This window comes from Nelumbo lutea, chromosome 2 (assembly GCF_056320005.1).
Source record: "Nelumbo lutea isolate HS-2025 chromosome 2, American lotus-T2T, whole genome shotgun sequence".
Classification (NCBI taxonomy): domain Eukaryota; kingdom Viridiplantae; phylum Streptophyta; class Magnoliopsida; order Proteales; family Nelumbonaceae; genus Nelumbo; species Nelumbo lutea.
In genome coordinates this window covers 61,261,049-61,282,076 of record NC_142685.1, presented here as the reverse complement: position 1 = coordinate 61,282,076, position 21,028 = coordinate 61,261,049, and the positions used below count along the sequence as shown (strand labels likewise).

The following is a 21,028-nucleotide window of genomic DNA, read 5'->3' as shown; positions in this document are numbered from 1 at the left end:
GATCGCATACTGTAGGGGTTTCAATGGACTGGTTTTGAGTAGGATACCATCCAAATTAATCAAAATCAATTTGGACGAATCGAACAGATCAATAAGGCATATTGAATTTGGACCGGCTGGACGGACCAATATCATATATTGGATTGGACCTGATCCCTCCAAAATGAATTTCTATTTGATTGAGCCAATATCAGGTCCATTGATAGAAGATAAGAACATAGGAGTCAATGGACCAAGTTTGAATTGAAACCAATCTAAATTAAGAGGAATTTGAATAGATTGGACAGTCTCTGATCCGGTCCAAAATATTCATTGGACTGGATTGAACCAAGTCATGTGTTTTGATCAAAATTTACATGGATTTTGATTGGTCAAAGCCTTTCAGTTTTTTATATCATGTCTTTCGGCATTATAGATTTTTCCATTTGTTAAATAACAGGCAGGAAAGTCAGTGGAGTTTAAAATAACTATGATCCCATGATTCAATCAGATTTGGATAACCTGTTATCGGTTTAATTTCAAAAGTTAGATCCGCTTAATAATTAGATCGAATATGGGTATAACTTTAGTTATTTGATCCGATCGATTAACTTTTCTATATGTATTATAATTAATAAATTCACTATTTTTATTATATCAAAACTTTTCTATTTGCACAAGTCAAAAAATAATAATGAATCTTTTTATCTTTGAGAATTATTTATAATTTTTTTTCTTGACTTTAAAAGTGGGCAATTGGCCTTCAATCGGATCCAAATATTGGATCGCATTCAAGTGCAACTCGACCACATCCCTTCGATCCGATTGAATTTCAAATGAAAATTTTTGATAGTCAGATCAAACTCTTCAAAAAGTGGTTGCCGGATCCATAATACTAATAACAAGTCTAACAGACTGGTTCAGTTCATATTACTTAATAACCCAGCGAACCGGGTCCACATGCAATGTCAAGGATAAGGACCCAAGGGCCGTTAGGCTTGGCTCGTTGTGACAGTTGCGCCGAGCCGAGAGGGAAAAGGGTTGGGTCGGTCAAAAAGGTGGATCCTAGGCACTGTACACGCGTCAGCTTGACAGTGCTTTCATTGGATTTCCATCCGTCGTCTTCCTTCCGAAACGTGGCATCATATTATTGGAAGAGAAATTACGTATATTCCCATTTCTTCTCTTCTCTATTGTACAAGGGAGAGCGTGCGTGTGTCTCTGTATGTGTGTGTGTGAGAGAGAGAGAGCGCTCTAAAGACTTAGAGCAGAGATGGGGCCAATACGTCCTGCATAAATTGGAGCTTTTCGTGAACGACACGATCCGCCTCTACCGCGCCTTTCAATACTTCTTCATCTCTCCCTCTCTGTGTGCGTGTGTTTGTAGTCTAATGGAGATGGGGGACCAGTACGGCCTGCCGGATCTACGGCAGTTGATGGCTGGAAGAAGCCATTTTCCGGTAGTCCCTCAACCCACAGAACAGTTCCCTGGTCACCGGAATCTGACAGCAGGCCAGCATTACGAGATGATGTTGGGTGGTCATCATCAACATCAAGTAGGTGAGGTGTTGTCTCGTGGAGTGGTGGACTTTCGTTCTGATTCCAACCCCTCCTCTTCTGCGGCTGCTCTATGTGGTGGTGGTGGTGGTGGGTTGGAGATGGAAGTCAGTATCGGTGGTGATGGAGGGAACGGTAGATGGCCCAGACAAGAGACTCTCACCCTTCTGGAGATCAGATCTCGTCTTGATCCCAAGTTCAAGGAGGCTAATCAGAAAGGACCTCTGTGGGATGAAGTGTCTAGGTATTTTTGCTTCAATTTATAAGTCTTAGCTTCTTGCTTATTCTCGGTGTTCTTCTCCAAGCTCCAGTGGCGATGATCACTGATTCTTCAGCTGTTTAGGTTTCTAGAAGATTTACGAAAAAACAATGAAAGACTCGTATAGTTTTTGCCTAGGAAATACAACTGTTCTCAATCTTTCTTACTGGTTTTGCACTGTAAAGTGACAACCCCTTTGAAGTAATCTATCTGTTAATTTTTACTGGTTTTAGCTCCTGAAAATGACAGCCCTCTCAAGTTTACTGAGACACCCAAGTGTTCTTTTCCCCATTTTCTCACTGGTTCTGTGTTAAAAATCAGTGACCTTGAAAGCTCGGGTCGGGTGGCCATTGTTAATTTCCTTCTGTTGCTTGATGAAGTGGCATCTCCAAGAAGCTCGCTCCACAAAAGGCCCATCTGGGTTTGATGCTCTTACCATATTCTCTGTTAGACATACCAGACTCCTTCAAATTTTGAAGGTTTAACCGTCTAAGTAAATTGCTTAGCCAGTAGGAAAGTACCAAAGTAAGGAAGGGATCAGGAACACTCATATGAGATGAGATTAATGCAACTTCCCAAAATCGTGGTTGAAGGGATACTGGCAGCAGTATACTAACACTTCCATCTCGAGGAGAGTCCGAGACATTTCATAGACTGAAAACTAGGGTTTTCTTTATTTGTTTAATATATTTGTTTCTATTTTGTGTGTGTTCTTGGTCACAGGATAATGGCAGAGGAACACGGGTACCAAAGGAGTGGAAAGAAGTGTAGAGAAAAATTCGAGAACTTATACAAGTACTATAAGAAGACTAAGGAAGGCAAAGCCGGGAGACAAGATGGGAAGCACTATAGATTTTTTCGTCAGCTTGAGGCTCTATATGGAGAAAGCAGCAATCCGGTTTCCGTCTCAGAAACCCGAGTTGCTGAAACCAGTCCTCGATTTCGAACCACAAGTAACAGTACCCAGGAAGCTTTGCAAGCTCAAAAGTTCAGTGAGAGCCTCAGCCTGTCGAATTCCTCTGAATTGGATTCTTCGTCATCGGAAGACAATGGCAATGATCTCAATGCCATTGCCTACACGGGAAACGACTGGAAGGAGAAGAAGAAGATGATGATGATGATGTCGAAAGACTGCCAAGGATTTAAGAGGGGTCGACGGAGCTGGAAGTCGAAGATTAGAGAGTTCGTGGACTCGCAGATGAGGAAGTTAATGGAGACGCAAGAGGCCTGGCTGGAGAAAATGCTGAAGACCTTAGAACACAAGGAACAAGAGAGGATGTCCAGGGAGGAAGAATGGAGGAGGCAGGAGGCAGCTCGGTTGGATAGAGAACAGAAGTTCTGGGCTAAGGAGCGAGCGTGGATTGAAGCTCGAGATGCTGCATTAATGGAAGCCTTGAGGAAGTTTACGGGAAGAGAACTAAAGAGCTCCTTCACTGAAGAGCTGGTGGCACCAGACCTCCACGATAACAGTGAAAACCAAAATGAGAATGTAAGTGAAACGCTTGACAGCACCATGAACAGTAATAGATGGCCGGAACAGGAGATCTCAAGTCTAATACAACTGGGAACCAGCATGGAATCCAGAATTCAGCATGGTGAGTTCTCAAAGGGGGGATTGTGGGAGGAGATTTCAGCGAAGATGGCTTGCTTGGGCTACAACAGGAGTGCGAAGCAATGCAAAGAGAAATGGGAGATAATCAACAAATGTTTCAGAGAAAACAATGAGTGCAACAAGAAACGCAAAGAAAACTCAAGAACCTATCCGTGCTCCCATAACCTCGACACCCTATACAACCAGGGAAGGGATTATTCCGGCGGCCACGACACCGACGAGCAAGGGCCTGACACCGTCGGACTTCAACCAAACGACGCCCCTTCTCCTTCGAATTCTAATGCAGGCGCCACCACGACGGTGCATGACAGCTGCTTTCGATATCTGATGGCTGAAGGCGAGAATTTGTGGGAGAATTACGGGGTGAGGTTTAACAAAGGAGAGAACCAGTAAGTTTACTCGAAGTAGAAAACTTTGTTCAGTTGTTTTATTCAGAATTCAGAATCTAGGAGAGAGATGTAAGAGAGAGAGAGAGAGAGAGAGAGAGAGAGAGAGAGAGAGAGAGAGAGAGAGAGAGAGAGAGAGAGAGAGAGAGAGAGAAGCAGTTGACTTGTTGAGAGGAAAGAGAGATTTGACAAATTGCATCTCGGGAGATGGGTCTGTGTGATTATGTGAGAGCAAGCAGCTAAACTGAGGATTAATCGATATTTGTTAATTCTAGCTGGTCTTTTTTCAAGAAACAAAAAATTTTAACGTGTCGGCATGAGTTAAAAACTTAAAACTTAAATGGGGAGAGAGATTAGTCAAAAATTATATATTGGGTTGTCAAACTTCGCTTTATTTAAACTTTCTATCCTCCCACCCCCAAGCATCCATAGCTTCCTAGCTAGCTACTGCATGCGTTGCCATTGCTAAGTTTCATCATTGATGTCTGTAAACTAATCTCATAAGAAAATAGGGTGCTTCGCTTAAATAATGCAAGATGGGACCATGGTTTTGTGGTTGCTTGTTTAATTAGATGGGATTCGGGTGTTTGGATATTTTGTTGGATTTGATTAGATTAGAAGAACTGTCAACCTTTCTGTCAAGTCAAGAACAGTTGGAGCCATTTGTTTCATAGAAGTTTTTGTTGGTGACGCTATAATTATCTTCCTTTGGTATATACTAGCTAGCTATAATTCATGAACACTTACCGATCATCTAATAATTTCCCCTTAATATTGTTCATCTCTGCTTTGCTTCAGCATGGCATGTCGCCAATAATTTTAGCAAGGAGCCTCCTGTGTGTCAGGACTGCCAGAAGTTGCACCGGGGGAATCGAATCAGATCATATGTCATGAAGTCGGAGATATCACAGTCATGACTTCGAAATTCTAAGAGACATCAGAATTTGTTTCTTGATCTTGGTTTGGCCTTTTCCTTGGTTTTTCTTTTCGTTCTATTGTCGCTCTTCTTTCTTTAATTTATTCCGTTTCTTTTTGAAAAGCACAGCTGCTTGTATGCTGCGGTTGTAATCAAAGAAATTTATCAAAACGTGATTAGATAACAGTTTTGGAGATTACCCATTTTCAATCTGAAGGTGGTTACATTTGATTCGAAGTCTGCCATACACATGCACATGTAGAATCAGAAAAATCTGATTAAAAAGAAGAAAATAAACAGACAATTACATTCATCCATTCATTGAAGCTTATCATGCCAGTGTTCAGTGGCCCTTTCACTTACCTGGATAAAGAGTTTGACGCTAGATGGTTATGTTTTTCTTCAGACAACCAAGGGATATTTTTGAAAAACAAATATAGATTCCAGTATAACGGTGTGAAAACGTAAAATAATTGATCAATTACCCGATTTACCAATTTACTCATGAGAGAGATTACCAAAAATTGATATCCTCACCACCACATATAGAGAGATTACCAAAAATTCATTGTGTGTTGTTCCCAACTCTACATCCTTGTCGACCCTAAGCAGCTGGGTGGAAGGCAACAGAGGCAAGAGTCATATTTGACCAGATATCGTACTGAGGAGACAAGTCTGCTGCCCACGTACACCTGAGTAGAGCTCCATTTCAAGGCAGTAGTGGAGCCAATAGAGTTCTCCAAAGCCTAAGCAATAGCAAGTGTAACGCGTGTTTGACTATAAATGCGGGCAAATGGCACCGCCAGTTCTTTTCTTTGTTGAAGACCATGCAGTTTGGCTTCTCAATGTGTGGTAGCCCATCTTTTCAGCCTGACAGATCTCTGTTATTTGATGAAGAACAATACTGAATGTTTACAAGTAATTAAGATTTAAGACACCCCATTTATCCCTAAGCTAGGTTGATCTTCATATGCAATTGCTTGGGCTGCTGAAACACAGACACCACAGCTCATTATATATATAAGCAGCATTTGCTACTATGCTGGTCAAGATTCGGCCCAACCTGGCCTAAATTAAGCCTGCAACTAGCATACAATTCCAAAGCCAAGCAAAAAAATATCTTGTCCGGACGCCTGCTCGATCGTACCAGGTGATAATTTAGAGTTTGTATGGATAGATCAATTTCTTCTTTTGTTGTTTTCTTTGTAGTGTTATTTTCCTCTTGGGCTGTGGGTTGGAGCGGGGAGTGAGGGCTGAGCCTGAGGAGTTTTATTAACAAGGGCACAGCAGGGTTGCTACTTGATACATAGACTAGTTGTCCATCAAAGTGAAATACCCGGATTACTTGGGAATTTTATCTGCTCTCTCACTCCACAATGTGTTTGCCAAGTGGCAAAAGAAAGTCCTCTCTGAACTTGTTTCATGATTGCAACTTCCTAACATCAAAAGAAGAGATGGCTACAAGAATAGTGGAGCACATTCTGCACCCATTAATGAATCAGATCTTCTTTGGTGTTTAGTGTCTAAAAGCAACAGCTTAGCCTGTAATTAATCCAGCTCCATAGATGATAGAACCCAGAAGAAAACATAATGAAAACAAGGGGAGAAGAAGATCAAACAAGAGAAAAGATAGAAAAAATCGATGGGTTTTCCATCTTTGGTTTAGGAAAAGCTTGTCGCCTCAAGATTATAGCCTTTTCAGTCTTTACTACACCAGGAAACTTTTCTTTCATATGCTTGGGAAACTACCTATTATCGTACACCAAACGACCCACAGTGGAAAGCACAACAGGCGGGAACTGTTACAAAGGAAAGATGGCAAAAAGGAAAATCAAGGGCACTAGTCAAATCAAGAAACAGGCATGCACGCACAAAGGAACACAAGCCCCAAGGCACCTCCTAATCTCTCTGCCCTTTGCAAAAAGCAACCCCCCCCTCCCTTCATTCCAGTCTCTGTATTTTATCTCACTGTTTCACTGTTAGTAGGTCTTCAACTCCACCCCAGATCAGAGATCATGGCAAGACAGACAGACAGGAGGTAAAAGCAACAAATTTTAGCAGCAGTAGAAGAAGAAAATACATGAATATTATCAAGTGTAAATCTGTCAAACATATCAAAACCTAAATTTCAAATCTCAATGTCCCAAACAAATAGTGGGCTATAAAGTTGAAGAGGGGAGGGAGGGGGAGATGAATAGGCACTAAACACTTGGTGAATCCAAAGCATCAGCAGAATGATCACTGGTGGTCTTAGAATGGACAATTTGTCCTTCCACTTGGAGAAAGAAAAAGGGTTGCCCAGCAGAGGGCTATAAATTATCTTTTCCTTCTTGAAAATCTTTTCACTAATCAAAATAGCTAATTAGGTACTCCATTTGCACTTCCGCTTTTAATCTATTGTATTTTTTCTATTTTTTTATTTTTCTTTGGCTAATCTCACATTCTCCCCTTGTCTACTTATCCAGAGGACTAGTTTAATTCCTTCTGCTGTGAATGAATGAAAATAAGGTATCGTTATTTCCACTTTCTTGCATTTTTATTTATTTTCAGATGTTACCATTTTATTTGCTGTAAAAATATTAAGAGAAGCAGAAAGTTAAGGGACAATATGATTACCCAAAAATAATATGATTCTTAACTTCTGCTTTTTTTAAGGCTTGATGTCTTTCTAAATTCACTTTCCCTTTAATTATGCATCATCTGTGTTCCCTGTACCATTCTGTGGTCTTATTGAAAGGATTAATCTTCCTGCACCTTACTTTCTGCTCTTCTTACCGATAAACAAGAGTGTACAGTAAAAGCTTTGCATCTTGCTTTCTGCAATTTCTCTCTCCAAATCAAATTTATGGGTCTTCTTTATTTTGGTGAATCTGAGTTGAACTTGGTTCATTCTTCAAATTAGTGAGAAAAGAGATGTTATGATGGGGAAAAAAAAAAAAAACTTTAGCAATTTATTTCCCAAGGGATTTCCCACCACTTTCCTTTTCTCGTTTATTGTCCGAGGAATCAAACTCAGCCCAATGGATGTGCTTTCACAACAATGTTAGTTTTACGGTGCTCCATCAACAGAGACACTTGATATATATATATACACCAGAGTACTGAATGTCGTATCGACCTATTTGCATCTCATTCGGAGAAAGAAGATGACTTGTCTTGTTGATTTCGTAGCACTGATCGAGCAGGTAAATTTTGGTAGATTTTTACCTCTTTTTCTTGATCTTAGTGTTGCATGTAGCAGATCCTTACAATGATTTGTCATGTTTTCAACAGCTCAGCATTATTCTATTATTGTTGTTTAGATTATATCTGGATTACATTAAATCTCGTTTTCATCATCTCTTAGTATCTCCTCCTTTTCTTTTCTTACTGAGTACAAAGGACCTGTACATGGGTCTGGCCGTCTGGGCCCCTAAAATTTGTCACTTCTCAAATGTTTCAAATGTCAAGGCCCACCGGTGTGAATAGCCCATTTGAAACATAGCCTTAGTTGTGTAAAAAATCAGCATAATTGACTGAACTATCAAAGAGGGTCTTCTGGTTTTCCACAGTCCACACCCAATCAAATTCAGCAGAGTTAAAGGGCCATATGTTTATTATTTGAATGGTGATTCTTGGTCCAACTGATATTCTAAATATTACCCAACCGACGGTGGACCCGGATGCTTGAAACGTAGGAAATATTGCAGGTAATGGGGGCCCGGTCATGAAGGCTTCTTTGACCCAAACCCAAGATTTAGCCTACAAGCTAATATGAAGGGTTTCTGATTGTCTCCCCTAGTTTGTACCAATATCATCCAATATATTGACATTACTTTGACACTGAAGCCTTCCTTTACCAGAACATTCAAGTGAAAGGAGCATTTAAGCCGTGATGGTGCTAAGTTTCACCAACGGACAGTGCTTGAATCAAGCAGCTGCTGGACTAAAAGTGCAAAAAGAAAATCGAATGGGATAGTTTATGGGGTGTTTGGTATCCATTGAAATGGAATACCTCTGTTTTTTTTTTTTTAAATCTGTACCAGTCCAGAAGTCCAAAAATGATCCTCGGAATATTACCCATCGCTACATCAGTTAATGGCAACCCCACATTCAAATAATATTCAATTGATGTGGACCTTGTTATTCCAGTCAAAATTCAAGTACATAATACGTTAGATGGTACACCATAGACATTAATGATCTGGGCCAAACCTGGCCAGGCCTAGCTGGCCCTTCATATGGCTAGCACAAGGTGGCTGCAGTGCTGGGCCTGTAGGCAATCGGGCTGCCTGGGGGACTCTTGACGATATCTTAGGTAGTTTTAGAGAGGTAATTTTCTCCGTCCCGCTCTGATACCCTGTTTTCCTTACCCAAATGGGTCGGGGCAGGGATTATTTTATTAGTGATACTCAACTGGGGATGAAGAGTGAATTTTTCAACCTGCCTCGACCTTGATTACATATATTAAATATATACATACATAATATTATTTGTGATATTATTTAGATTATACACATTAAGATATTTTATATTTTAAAATATTTTTCTTATTTTAAGTAAATCTATTTTTTAAAAATAATTTTAATTTAAAAAACTCTAAGAAATTGGGCTCCAAACTGGGGAACCTGTTTCTGTCAGGGATCGGGGATGGAGGGTCATTTTTATTTCAATAGGGATGGAGGGTCATTTTTATCTTCAATAGGGATCGAGGCTGTCAGGGATGGGGATTTGTTTAAAAATTGAGATGGGAAACAAGGAACATGATCCCTGCTGAAGCCACCCTGTTGCCATTCCTTGGTAGTTTTGACAAAGTGTGGAGCTCGATCGGCCATGCATTGTCTTTGTCCCATTCACCTCATTTTGCTATTCAGATTTCTGATAGAAAACTGGTAGATTCAACAGATCATCACCCAGCCATGCTTGGGATTGGTTTATAATAATTCTCTCGCAGCAGCTTTCTTCGTCATTAAAACAAGTCTGTGCATGAGAATCATGATCAACACAGACAAGCCAAGAAACAAGTGAGAGCTCGAAAGAGAAACAATATTACTGGCCACAGTAGATGAGAGGAAACAGTAACTCTCTGTTTATGTTAGTTGCTTTAGAAGTGCTTAAGAAATTAAAAATGGTGTGGTCAGGTCCGGACTTAGGTGTCAGGACACGAGGTGGAGCTAGCGACAGTCATTGAAAAATCCGGCCGAATCAGCTTCACACAGAAGGCTCCGACGACGACGCGAAGCTGCATAGGAATTAGGACGTAGAGTAGTACTAGAAATGCATACGAAGAATTTGCTTGGTGATCAGGTGATGGTGATGCTTTTTAATTAGCTTAGGGGGATCCAGAAACTGACATGTCAATAAGTTGACAGTATATATAATGACTGATGTCAAGTCGAGTCATGTTTCCATGCCCCAAGATCACCAGTGAAGTTACTGTCCAGAGACAGATCTGGAAGCAAACTGCCTTGGTCGATTAAGAATTCTGACTCCACATTTACTCCGCCACGAGCTGCTTTCTCTGTAACCGCATTAGTGCACTAGAATACCAGATTTATATATTGCACCAGTAGCTTATTTTGGAAGAGAGAGAGTGAGAGAACTGTGCATTATATAGGACCAATATAGAATGCACATCCTATCTGATCCCCAGATATATGATTGGTTCATCTAGTGGATTTGCAGTCAAAGTAAATCATATGACATGTATTAGTTGCATGGTGGATCAAGGATTAAGATATTCATAAGATGATATTCGCGTTGATACATATATTCACAGATACACATGCCTTTGTTGTTTTTACTTATTTGGGTAAGGACATTTATCAGGTATATGTTTGGATCCGATTATATTTATTGATGGTGCCACATAGGTATCTCAATAGAAAATGTCTCATTAATTGTATGTATATATCCAATGTATCTCTCTTATTTCAGGAAACTTCATTTTGGAGTTTCTTGCTGATGTAGTGACTAATGGTGCCTATGTTTCATAAATGCCCTCAATAAATATATTTTTTTGTTTTACAATCATACAAGTACAAACCGTTTACTCAATAAACGTAAAGGGAACCAAATACTCTATTAGGCAAGTGTTTTTCGAGTAAAACTTGTTCGAATAAACAAGTTTCGATCGTTTTTATACCGTAATAGTTATCGGGGTAAAAAGAGAGGTGAGTGGGAGAGAGTGTTTTTCAGCTTCAACAAGTGTGTGGGTAAATTGTCTACCCACCTTGAAGGAGAGTACCAGTTACCCACTCATGTATATACTCATGAATCTGTGTGGGAAGCTACCAACATGGCCATTAACTTCAGGGAATACCTGGTCATCTTAGAGGGAGACTCTCATGTATATCCTCATGAAGTAGCCTGAGAAGCTATCAACATCTCTATTAACTTTCAGGGACTACCCCGTCATCTTAGAGGGAGACTCCAAGGTCGTCATTGACTGCTTGAAGAAGCCTGACGCAAAGGAATATCATAGAGGAATGCATTCAATCATGCTCTAGTCTAGATGCAGGTGTGACTTTCCATCATGCGTATAGAGAAGTAAATACAATAGTGAATCAGCTTGCTCGCAACGTTTTTGTGGGAGACTTTGCGTCTGTTTGGCATCGGTGCGGTTGCTCCAGAAAATGGCGCTACATCAGCGCCACATTGGAAAATTGGTGCTTTAAGAAACGGGCATTTGTTTGGAACCATTTTTTCATAAAAAAACGGTGCTTCAAGTCATGCCTTAGAGATTGGGAACGCATGGCTTAGAACAATGTCGAATTTAGCATTTCCTGGAGTTGCAGCTCGTTGCTGCCAACAGGGATGTGAGGTGGTAGTGATGTGGCATTGGATAATGGGTATCAATGCTGAAAACATTTCCTGGAACATTGGTACCAAATAGAAAAAGTTGTTGTTGCAGCATCGATGCTACAGATACAGCACCGTTGCTGTGTATGCTGAGAAAACAGTGCTACTAATGTGTGTGGGTTGGAAGCACTGTTTTATGAGAAAATGGTGTCTTTTTTTGTTTGGAATCGTTGCTGCCAGATAAGACAATTCTTGGAGCAACAGCAAGGTTTTCTATTTGGTACCAATGCTCCAGGAAACATTTTCAGCACTGGTACCTATTATCCAATGCCACATCATGTCCTTGTCACTGCCACCTCATGTCCATGTTTGCAACAACGAGCTGTAGCTCCAGAAAATGCCAAATTTGGTGTTACTCCAAATCACACATTTCCAAATAAACAGGCATTTCCTGGAGCACTGTTTTTTCCGATGTGATGTTAATGTGTTATCGTTTTCTGGAGCAACGGCATCGATGCCAAACATACGCTTTGTGAGTGTTAATTGTATCCCTTGGGAGCTCTCTTTTATTTGTCTTTGTGACAATTGAGGCAGAGCTACCCCTTGTCTTGTATAGTTCCATCTGATCTATTAAAAATAAAAAATAATAATAACAATATAACAGCAAATAAATATAGATACTGTGATTATAACTTACCGACTGACCAACTTACCCCAGTTAAATACCATTAAACAAACAGAGCCTAAATGAAAAAATGAATTGAGTATCATACATATGAATATGTGAGTTTTATTTAGACCTTGCCGATTCAACCAGCCGTTAAACCTCAAAAACCACTCAAACTGGCTGGTTAACTTTGAAAAGGAAATGGTAAGGTTGTGATGTAACCCGGTTCGACTTGCAGTTTCCGGTTGAGACCGGTATTTATAGTGTTATTTATCAAAACTTGTTATGCATATTAAAGAGTTGCAGTCGTCGAAATTAAATTGTGTCCGGATTGGAACCTTCATCTACTGTCTTGTCTCGTTCATCGTTAAACATTTCTGGTCATGCGGTAAACAGGCTCCCTTGCTTGATCCTTGAATACGTCTTTTCCCAGAAAATATCCATCATCCACTAAGGTTGTATCTTACATTAATAAAGAATTTGTGCTTTAATTCCACTGAACAAAAGAATGTTTTAAGCAGGTGGGATTTTGACGTGATCCTTTTCTTCTTCTACTACTACTTTTACTTTTTGTTTTCATGGGGCTACACAATCGGGGCTGTAGTCTATCTCCAAACCCATAACCCACTAACCCCCCAATCTTAATGGCACCAAGATTTGATCCTACAATTTTAAAATGATTTTTTTTCTTTTTTTGGAATGGTAGGTATATAATTCAATTATGTAAAGTAGATAATGATTGAAAAAAAAAATTAAAATTATGAAGAAAAAATTGGATATATCTTTAATAGGGTTCATCTATGATGCCAGAAAGACAATCTTTGAAAAATTCATAATCAATTAACCAGCCTCATAAAAGTGATAACCGATCGGATGGATTTTGATTGATTGATCAAAACCTTTTCTATATCATGTGTTTTTCACATCATAGATTTTCTTTCCTTTAATACCATACATTTATTATATAACAAAAAATGGTTAAAAATGCAGGAAAAGAGATTTAATGTGTGACCTGTGATCCCTTAATGGGTCAATGATTTGACAGTTTGAATGGTGGGTCTCTATGTCATTTATGTCATTTACTCAGTAAAAGGTTTTTTTCTGCTGTGATTCAGGGGTTAAATGAACAGGAATCCTAACCAGGTGATGGATCAACTGGTTTGAAAATAGGTTGAAAAAATTATCAGTGACAACACGAAATATGCAAATGGATCGAATTCGGCTGGGCTGAACCCGCTTACGCTATGAAAGAACTGGGAATACAAACATTATATGTTTTAAGAACACCAATCCGTCACAAGTTGGCCAAAAACAACTCGTCTTTGCCATGTATCTGTATATTATTGAAAAAACCTATGATGCAGAAAAGATATGGTATCAAAAGAATTTTGATCAATAGCATCTGATTGACGATCAAATTTCTGATTTCAGTTGATTGGTCAGAAGTTTTTCAAATATCATATCTTTCGGATATTCGATTATGCATCAAAACATTTTTTTATATAACAGTTTTTGGTAAGTGGCCATTTCATAACAACTGAAGTGGGTGAAATGAAAAACATAAACACGATTCTTCCAGTGAATAAGTTTTTATAAAGATTGTGAGTTCCTTAAGGTTAGAACTGAAATTTAGGGTATGTTCATCTCTTTTTAACCCTTATTTCTTAAGAGAAATTTTTTAACTTTAAGACAAAAATGGTTGTTCATTTCCTCTTATTTTTTAAAGTGTAATTATACAATTTTTTGTTTTCCAATGATATCTCCAAAAAAGACAAACAAAAACTCTCATATATGGGGTCAAAATGAATATTTGATAATTTTTAGAATTCATAATTCAGATTAACATTCTCTTCATTCAAATTAAGTTTATCAATGCAAATATACCTTTTAATATAATTATTGCACTTTTAGATGTTAGAGCAAAAGAACAGGCCCTTAGTAGATTATTATGCCCTTGACCATTCTGATTCTAATTCTAAGGGATTTTGATTCCATTTCCGATCTCTGTCTGAACCAAACAGACTATGGAGATAAACTATTCTAATTCCAACTACAAATCAAATGGATCGATCCTTCATTATTTTTATCCACTAAAAGGAAAAACAATAAGCGTTTCAGTCCAGTAACTTCAGCTGTTATCAAACCGTAAGATTTTTTTTATGATATATAAATATAAAACATTACATACGTAACAATGTTTGGTAAGCTGGGTTTTGTCTTTAACGTTCTAAAGCGCGGCCATAGGTAGAGATTGAGATGTTGGAAATTAATCTTTCAGCCGTAAGCCTGATCATAGCTTAAGCTTTAGGACTGATTGCTTGACAAACTGGTTCGACCTAAGCGTAGCCATACCAAACCCGATTCACCTTGTTCATCAAAAACCAAAAAACAAATCGAACGGATAATAACAAACTTAAAAATCCATTTAATCGAAACTGGTGTATGTACACATATTATATATTATCCATTTATGCATTTATTTATAATACATTATAAATATAAGAAACAAGATACTAATCTTCACCTTAGAAATCTTAGCTCCATCGTACAGGTGGGACAAATCCTGACCGTAGATAATGCTAAATCCATGAATAGGATGCAGTTTATAGGGGCTATTAATAGATTAGGAAAAGACTGTAATTTCAGATTTCTGAGATGGAATACAGTATAGTTATCCCAAAAAAAGAAGAAAAAAAATAAAAAGCCCACGGTTTAGTTACCTGTACTACCTACCTCTGGAATGACTATCATCACATGTTTGCATGAGATTAGGTATAAGTTAGACTCTTCTCATTCACTTTTCCAAGGAGAGAATTCCCAACCTTAATTCATCCAATTCCAATTTTAGCCACTCCAACCAGTTTGGAGGGTCATGGTGTCGGTTGAGAAATCTTCAGTGGTTGTTTTTTTTCCATCTCCCAGCTTTGTCAGTTACCTCTTTCTCTTGGGTTTGGTTTTAGAATTTTGATATTGACCTATTATTTCATTTCTAGATAGGTGTACTATATGGTAGTTTATTTGGACGTGTCATAGTGTTTTTTTTTTTATTCTTTAATACAGTTGATAAAAATTATAATGATGGATTGTAATATTATATGAGCAGTTTCATCGAGAAATAAATTATTTGATGAGGTAGAGATGGCATGCCAATTTGAGGTGGACTAGCCCTAATTCCCTAAAATACTGTTTTAGAAAGCTAGTCTAATAAACAATTAATATTAAAATGGGGAATTATTGATCCACATCAGGAAATGATTTAACAAATCCAGAGGGTCCATTTGATGAGAGATATTTGGTGCTCTCATCCATGTCAACCTTACCCCAAATGTTGTGTTGGGCCTTCCCTATTGAGTTGTTTGACGGGTGGCCTATCAATTTTTTCCCTTTTTTATTCATTATTCATAACCACATGCAGTATGACATGGAGACTATTCTTTTTTTCTAGTTTAGTGTGAAATTTTATAATGAATTGGGACTTGGGATGGTTTTCGGATCTGATGCTACAGTTAAAAAGAATATGGGTAAAGCAGTTGACATATATAATTAGATAGTGGGCAGTGGGCTATTTTGCAAGGTTGGGTCCAATTCATATGGCAAATCCAAATTGTCCATTTGACAATAGAATAAGAATCCTAACCCTTTTGGATTTGAGTTGGACAACAGGAATAATGCTCTCTCATCCATGTAAAAAAAAAAGAACTAGATGAAATAAATAGAAGCAAACGATGCAACTGTTCTGACCCAAACCAAACAGAAGACCAGCAGCTGCAATCCGGACGATCACTATTCACTACCACGTAGAAATCGTGTTAATGAAAATTTGATGGATCCCTCAATATGGACCAAGGCCCCAGACCAGAGTTGGGTTTGTGGAACCGTCGTTGAATGAAGCAGTTGGGGTTCAGGTCCAGCACCTTCAAGCTTCAACTCAAAATTCGGTTCAATATCTTAAAGAAAATGGCCCATGTACCAGCTACCTCCCAGGCATATTCCGAATGGGGGCATTGGCTTTTGGCAATAAATATCCTATCCAACTACAAGAATACGCACAAGAGTGAGGGTCAGACCCCACATGCAAGCGGCTCGAGTGGGGACGGTCATCAGCAGGTTGCGGTGGCTGGTGCTGGGGTTGGACCACCGCCCAGAGAGCCCAAAGCCCCACTTTGTTTATATCCAAAGCTAAAAGAAAAAATCTCTACGCCACACCCACATTTGGCAGTTTGGCACATTCATTCACCAACCCATCACATGGGCATGGCATTGCACAACTAAGTTCAAAAATCAGAAAGTACTAATAAAATAAAATACAACGATAGGATGGAAGCTGAACGTATGTTTTCAACACCACGCTTCCTGTTGCCTATGCATGCCAAGCTCTCTCTCCATGGTAAGAGTAAGACCATAACGTATGAACGAGAAAGCAAGGCATCAAAAACCACTACAAAGCTAGTATATGACCACATGAATACGAGTAACAAAGGGATCCCAATTTTACTAAAAACCCATGAAAGCATTACACAGATTAGACAGACCATAAAGTTTCATCTGCAGAACAAAAACTAAAGTTTCAATGTTCTTCAAAGCTATTAGCTCTCAACTTATTCCTAGCAAATAGAAGATAAACAGTAACCGCAGGACAACACTCTCCATTTGTTTTTCTTCCTTTATACTCAAATCTCACTTAAATAAACACCATACAAGAGAAGAGAGAACCCAAAATTTCTCAGTACTTGTAGTCCTTGACATGCAGGCTCTCCGAGACGCCTTCTCCCTGGGCAGCATCACCCTTGTAGGTACCCAAAGTGGCCTCTGAGTTGGCCTTGCACCTGGTAAGGAAAGCAGCTCGGGCCTTCTGCACGTTCTCTTCTTTTCCAGCCCATGCCTTGAGGGTGCTCTGCTGCAATGCACGGCCAAAAGAGAATGAGAGAGACCATGGCTTCTTTCCCTTCAGCTGGTTCATGGCATTCAGGTTGAGAGTGGCCTGTTCCTCACTCTGACCACCTGAGAGGAAAACAATGGCGGGAACGGCGGCAGGCACGGTTCGTTGCAACGCTCGCACGGTATGCTCAGCAATCACCTGTGGGCTCACCTTCTTGGCATCGGACCCTGGTGTGACCATGTTGGGCTTCAACAAGGTCCCCTCAAGCAGGACATGGTGGTCGTTCAGTGCCTTGTACACAGCTGCGAGGACACGCTCTGTAACGTCAGCACATCGTTGAATGTCATGAGGACCATCCACCAGGATCTCTGGCTCCACAATTGGGACCAATCCATTCTCCTGGCAAATTATGGCATACCTGGCCAAGCCATTGGCGTTTTCATTGATGGACAACTGAGATGGCTCGGTAGGGCCAATCTTGAGCACAGCACGCCACTTAGCGAACCGAGCACCAGCTGCATAGTACTGTTGGCAGCGCTGAGCAAGGCCATCAAGACCCTGGGTGGTGGTCTCACCGTTGGTGCCAGCAAGTTCAACGGTACCCTTGTCAACCTTGATACCAGGAAGAACACCACCTTCCTTGAGGACATCAACAAAAGGCTTGCCACTGGCAGTCTTTTGGTAAAGGGTCTCCTCAAAGAGGATCACACCACTCAGGTATTGGAGGGCACCTGGGGTGCAAAAGAGAAGCTCACGGAGAGCCCTCCTGTTGGTCTCAACGTTCTCCACATTGATGCTGGATAGACGCTTGCCAATTGTGCCAGTAGACTCATCAGCAGCAAGGATACCCTTTCCGGGTGTGCCAATGTAGGCAGCATTGGCAATGAGTTCATCTGCAGGACAAGAAAAGAGAACATCTAAGTAAGATCAAGATTATATGGTACTCATCATAGAAAAATAGCAAGCCATAACTTATGGAGTATGTACATCTTCTCTGCTAGACGATGCTTTCAAAAGAAACAAGGAGGAAAAAAGAAAAGGGAGTTCATCTAGCATCAAGATTTTTATACATGGGAAAGTCTGATATTACAGATGCTAGTAAGAATTTAGATACAATAGGATAAAGGGAGAGTCATAGAATTTTGGGATCAGATCATATGAACAGAACATATTCCACAGTTCTGTATAATATCTAGAATTCATATCTTCTACTAAACAAAACGCAATCTGCACATATCATTTCACTGCATCAAATAAAATCTAAAATTTAAATGCATAAAAACCCAAAAGGAAATGATTCACAGAAATAGGAATCTAAGAAATAAAAGATCTGAGCTTTAATGATAAGATACATGGAAATGAAGGTGATGGAATCCTTACAAACATCCGTATTTTTCCTGAATGTAGGATACCTACCACGACACTAAAAAGATGTACAAATCTCTAAAAAGAACGCATTGTTGGCAGAGAAGTGGTAATTTAGTATAAAGGACGAAATCTAAGATTTGTGATAAGTTTCTTTCCACAACATTCTTTTTCTTCTGGACTTCTTAACCATTTTAGGAACCCAAAAAAAAGTTGATAATCCATAAAACAAGCAAAACTACAACAGATCCCTACAAATCGTGGTTTCCCCATCAATCACTCAAGAGTACCTGTGTAATACATGAGAGGCTAACACCATCCTAAGATCTTAAAAAAGATAATAACCGAGAAAAAAAAAAAACGCTTTTTGATTATAAAAATAAAAACATCCGAGAACAAGAAATCATGGGATCTAGGTCGTCATTGTGAGGAGATCATAAAACACAGTACTACGATCTAAAACATGACCAAAGAAATCAGATCTATACTCAGAAAATAGAAATAACGACTAAATCTAGATCTGACAAAACAAGTCCACCCATAAAGAACAAATGAAAGAACAGAGTAGCTCAGATGGCTAGATCTACTATAGAATAACACAAAGATGGAAATGAAAAGCAACCCAGATCTTAATCGGATATAATAATAGCAATAAGCAGAACCAAAATCAAAAACCCAGAAACAAAATCAACAGAAAGATTGAAAGAAATAAATGATTACCATGGTATTTGCCCTTGAAGCAAGACATGCTTGAGTTGGAGCTGAGCTGAGGGAGATTTCTTTAGAGGGGTGATTGTGTGGAGGGATAAGAAGAAAAACTGATGGGAGACGAGCAGAGAAAATAGAGGGTGGGTTTAGGTTTTTATTGAGACAGGTATCAACTCTATTCTCCACGTAAGCCCCACCGCAATCCTGTAGATTGCGAGACTGAAGGCGGTTTTTTTGTCCTGGAACTGGTTTTCCAAAACTGTATAAGACTTGGACCACAAGATTTGTCTGCTAAATGGGCCGATTGTTGTTGGGCTTACTTGAACGGCCGAGTGACGTTTTCTAGGTGTAGACTCTAGAGGGTTCAATTTGAAGTTTGAACTATCATGTAACAAGATAAGTCATGAATTCTTTTTGAGTTATAAGTTTCTTATCAGAAAACTTAGTCCGATGCAGTTAATATCCTTTATTAGGATTTAGGAGACATACTAGAAACAAGGATCAAAATTTCAATATGATTCACGCTTGATAGGTATAATTAGGGGTGGATTTGAGCCAAGTTGAGTCAAATAGTACCAGGCTCGAGTCAAGAGTTCATAAGATCGAGTTTGGCTCGGCTCGGCTCATTTTATATTTTATAAAAATATTTTATTATAAAAATATTTAGAAAAAAAATATTTTATAAAAATAAAAATTATATTTAAAAATTTAAGAATTATAATAATTAATAATATATATATATATATATATATATATATATATATATATATATATATATTCGAGCCGGCTCGCGAGCCTCACTAGCTGAGCTCTAATAGGCTCGAGCAGCTCGTGAAAAGCTTAACTCATTGCTACTCCTAGGTATAGTATCAGTGGCCTCCTTATATGCTCCTCCTATAGTGAGTGTTTCAAGGTCTAAATGATTTAGAGGGTAGATGGACCTTAAACTGATTCCTCTGAACTGCATCGAAAATATATATATATATATATATATATATATATATATATATATATATATATATATATATATATGTGTGTGTGTGTGTGTGTGTGTGTGTATGTGTATGTGTGTGTATTTATATATAAGCGAGCCTCGATATAATTTAATACACCCCAAACCCAATCCCTGGTAAAAAATCGTCAAATCAATTAATGACCTGTTGACTCAGGTTGTTGAACCATCAACCCATTTAATGGTTTTTAGCTATTTTTATTTTAAAATTTTTTGTTAGAACGAACTATCCGTTCAGATCGAGCAATTGAACCTTCAATTTAGAAATCAATGGCCAAAATGATTCTGATTCTATACATATGTCAAATTCATAGAGAGATGTCCCAATATGCAATTGAATTCTCGTCTTTTTATAGAGTTTTTAGTAAAACAACTCTAGAGCTTATATCTGAATTGCGATCTTCTGCCAACAAAACACATATCAATTTTCCACCATGTCTCACCATATGAGACTGAAACCCACCATAAAAGCGGGACGCGCCATGTACGAGATATGCCGTGTGAGATCACGTTGGTACGTTGTTAGAATGCATTTTGTTGGCATATGTGAAAACCGACCCAAGAATAGTTTCATGCACAGCCAAATTTAAATCACACCCAGTGAGAATGCTGTGAGTCTGAACTCATGGGCTCGGTGTGGTGGGATAGATGGGCCGGGGGTGAAAGAGGAAGGTTGGGCCCAAAGCCAGCCGCGGTAATAAAAAAACCAGCTTAGGGGAGATATTTGAAACAAAACCGGGGGAGTAGGGTCCCGAGGAGAAAGGAAAAGGAAAGAAAGTCCAATACCGGTACCCATAAATAACCAGGTGTTAACAAAACCACGGCCCAGCTAATTGTTATCCCGAGGGAGGTAAACTGGTCCGATAGCCGAAGCGGAAGCCCGAAGGTTGGTAAGACACCAAACCCGA

General features: G+C 39.1%; 2 protein-coding genes across 2 annotated transcripts; one reads left to right on the top strand and one right to left on the bottom strand.

The window, feature by feature from the left end:
* The first annotated feature begins 1,180 nt into the window (after window positions 1–1,180).
* On the top strand, window positions 1,181–4,919 carry LOC148871083 (trihelix transcription factor PTL-like). Its single transcript, XM_088973307.1, has 3 exons — window positions 1,181–1,780; window positions 2,519–3,796; window positions 4,592–4,919. The coding sequence occupies exons 1-3, from the start codon at window positions 1,371–1,373 to the stop codon at window positions 4,608–4,610; spliced, it is 1,707 nt and encodes a 568-aa protein (XP_088829433.1). The 5' UTR covers window positions 1,181–1,370; the 3' UTR covers window positions 4,611–4,919.
* An 11,703-nt stretch (window positions 4,920–16,622) lies between these two features.
* On the bottom strand, window positions 16,623–19,234 carry LOC148871082 (fructose-bisphosphate aldolase 1, cytoplasmic). Its single transcript, XM_088970699.1, has 2 exons — window positions 19,121–19,234; window positions 16,623–17,928 (listed from the first exon to the last, which is right to left on the bottom strand). The coding sequence occupies exons 1-2, from the start codon at window positions 19,146–19,148 to the stop codon at window positions 16,880–16,882; spliced, it is 1,077 nt and encodes a 358-aa protein (XP_088826825.1). The 5' UTR covers window positions 19,149–19,234; the 3' UTR covers window positions 16,623–16,879.
* Window positions 19,235–21,028: the final 1,794 nt, after the last annotated feature.

Coding starts and splice junctions, on each gene's coding strand:
- LOC148871082 (XM_088970699.1), bottom strand. CDS start 19,148: ATGTCTTGCTTCAAGGGCAAATACCATG. Junction 17,929..19,120: donor CTTCAAGGGCAAATACCATG/GTAATCATTTAT, acceptor CTTGTCCTGCAG/ATGAACTCATTGCCAATGCT.
- LOC148871083 (XM_088973307.1), top strand. CDS start 1,371: ATGGAGATGGGGGACCAGTACGGCCTGCCGGATCTACGGCAGTTGATG. Junction 1,781..2,518: donor CTGTGGGATGAAGTGTCTAG/GTATTTTTGCTT, acceptor TCTTGGTCACAG/GATAATGGCAGAGGAACACG.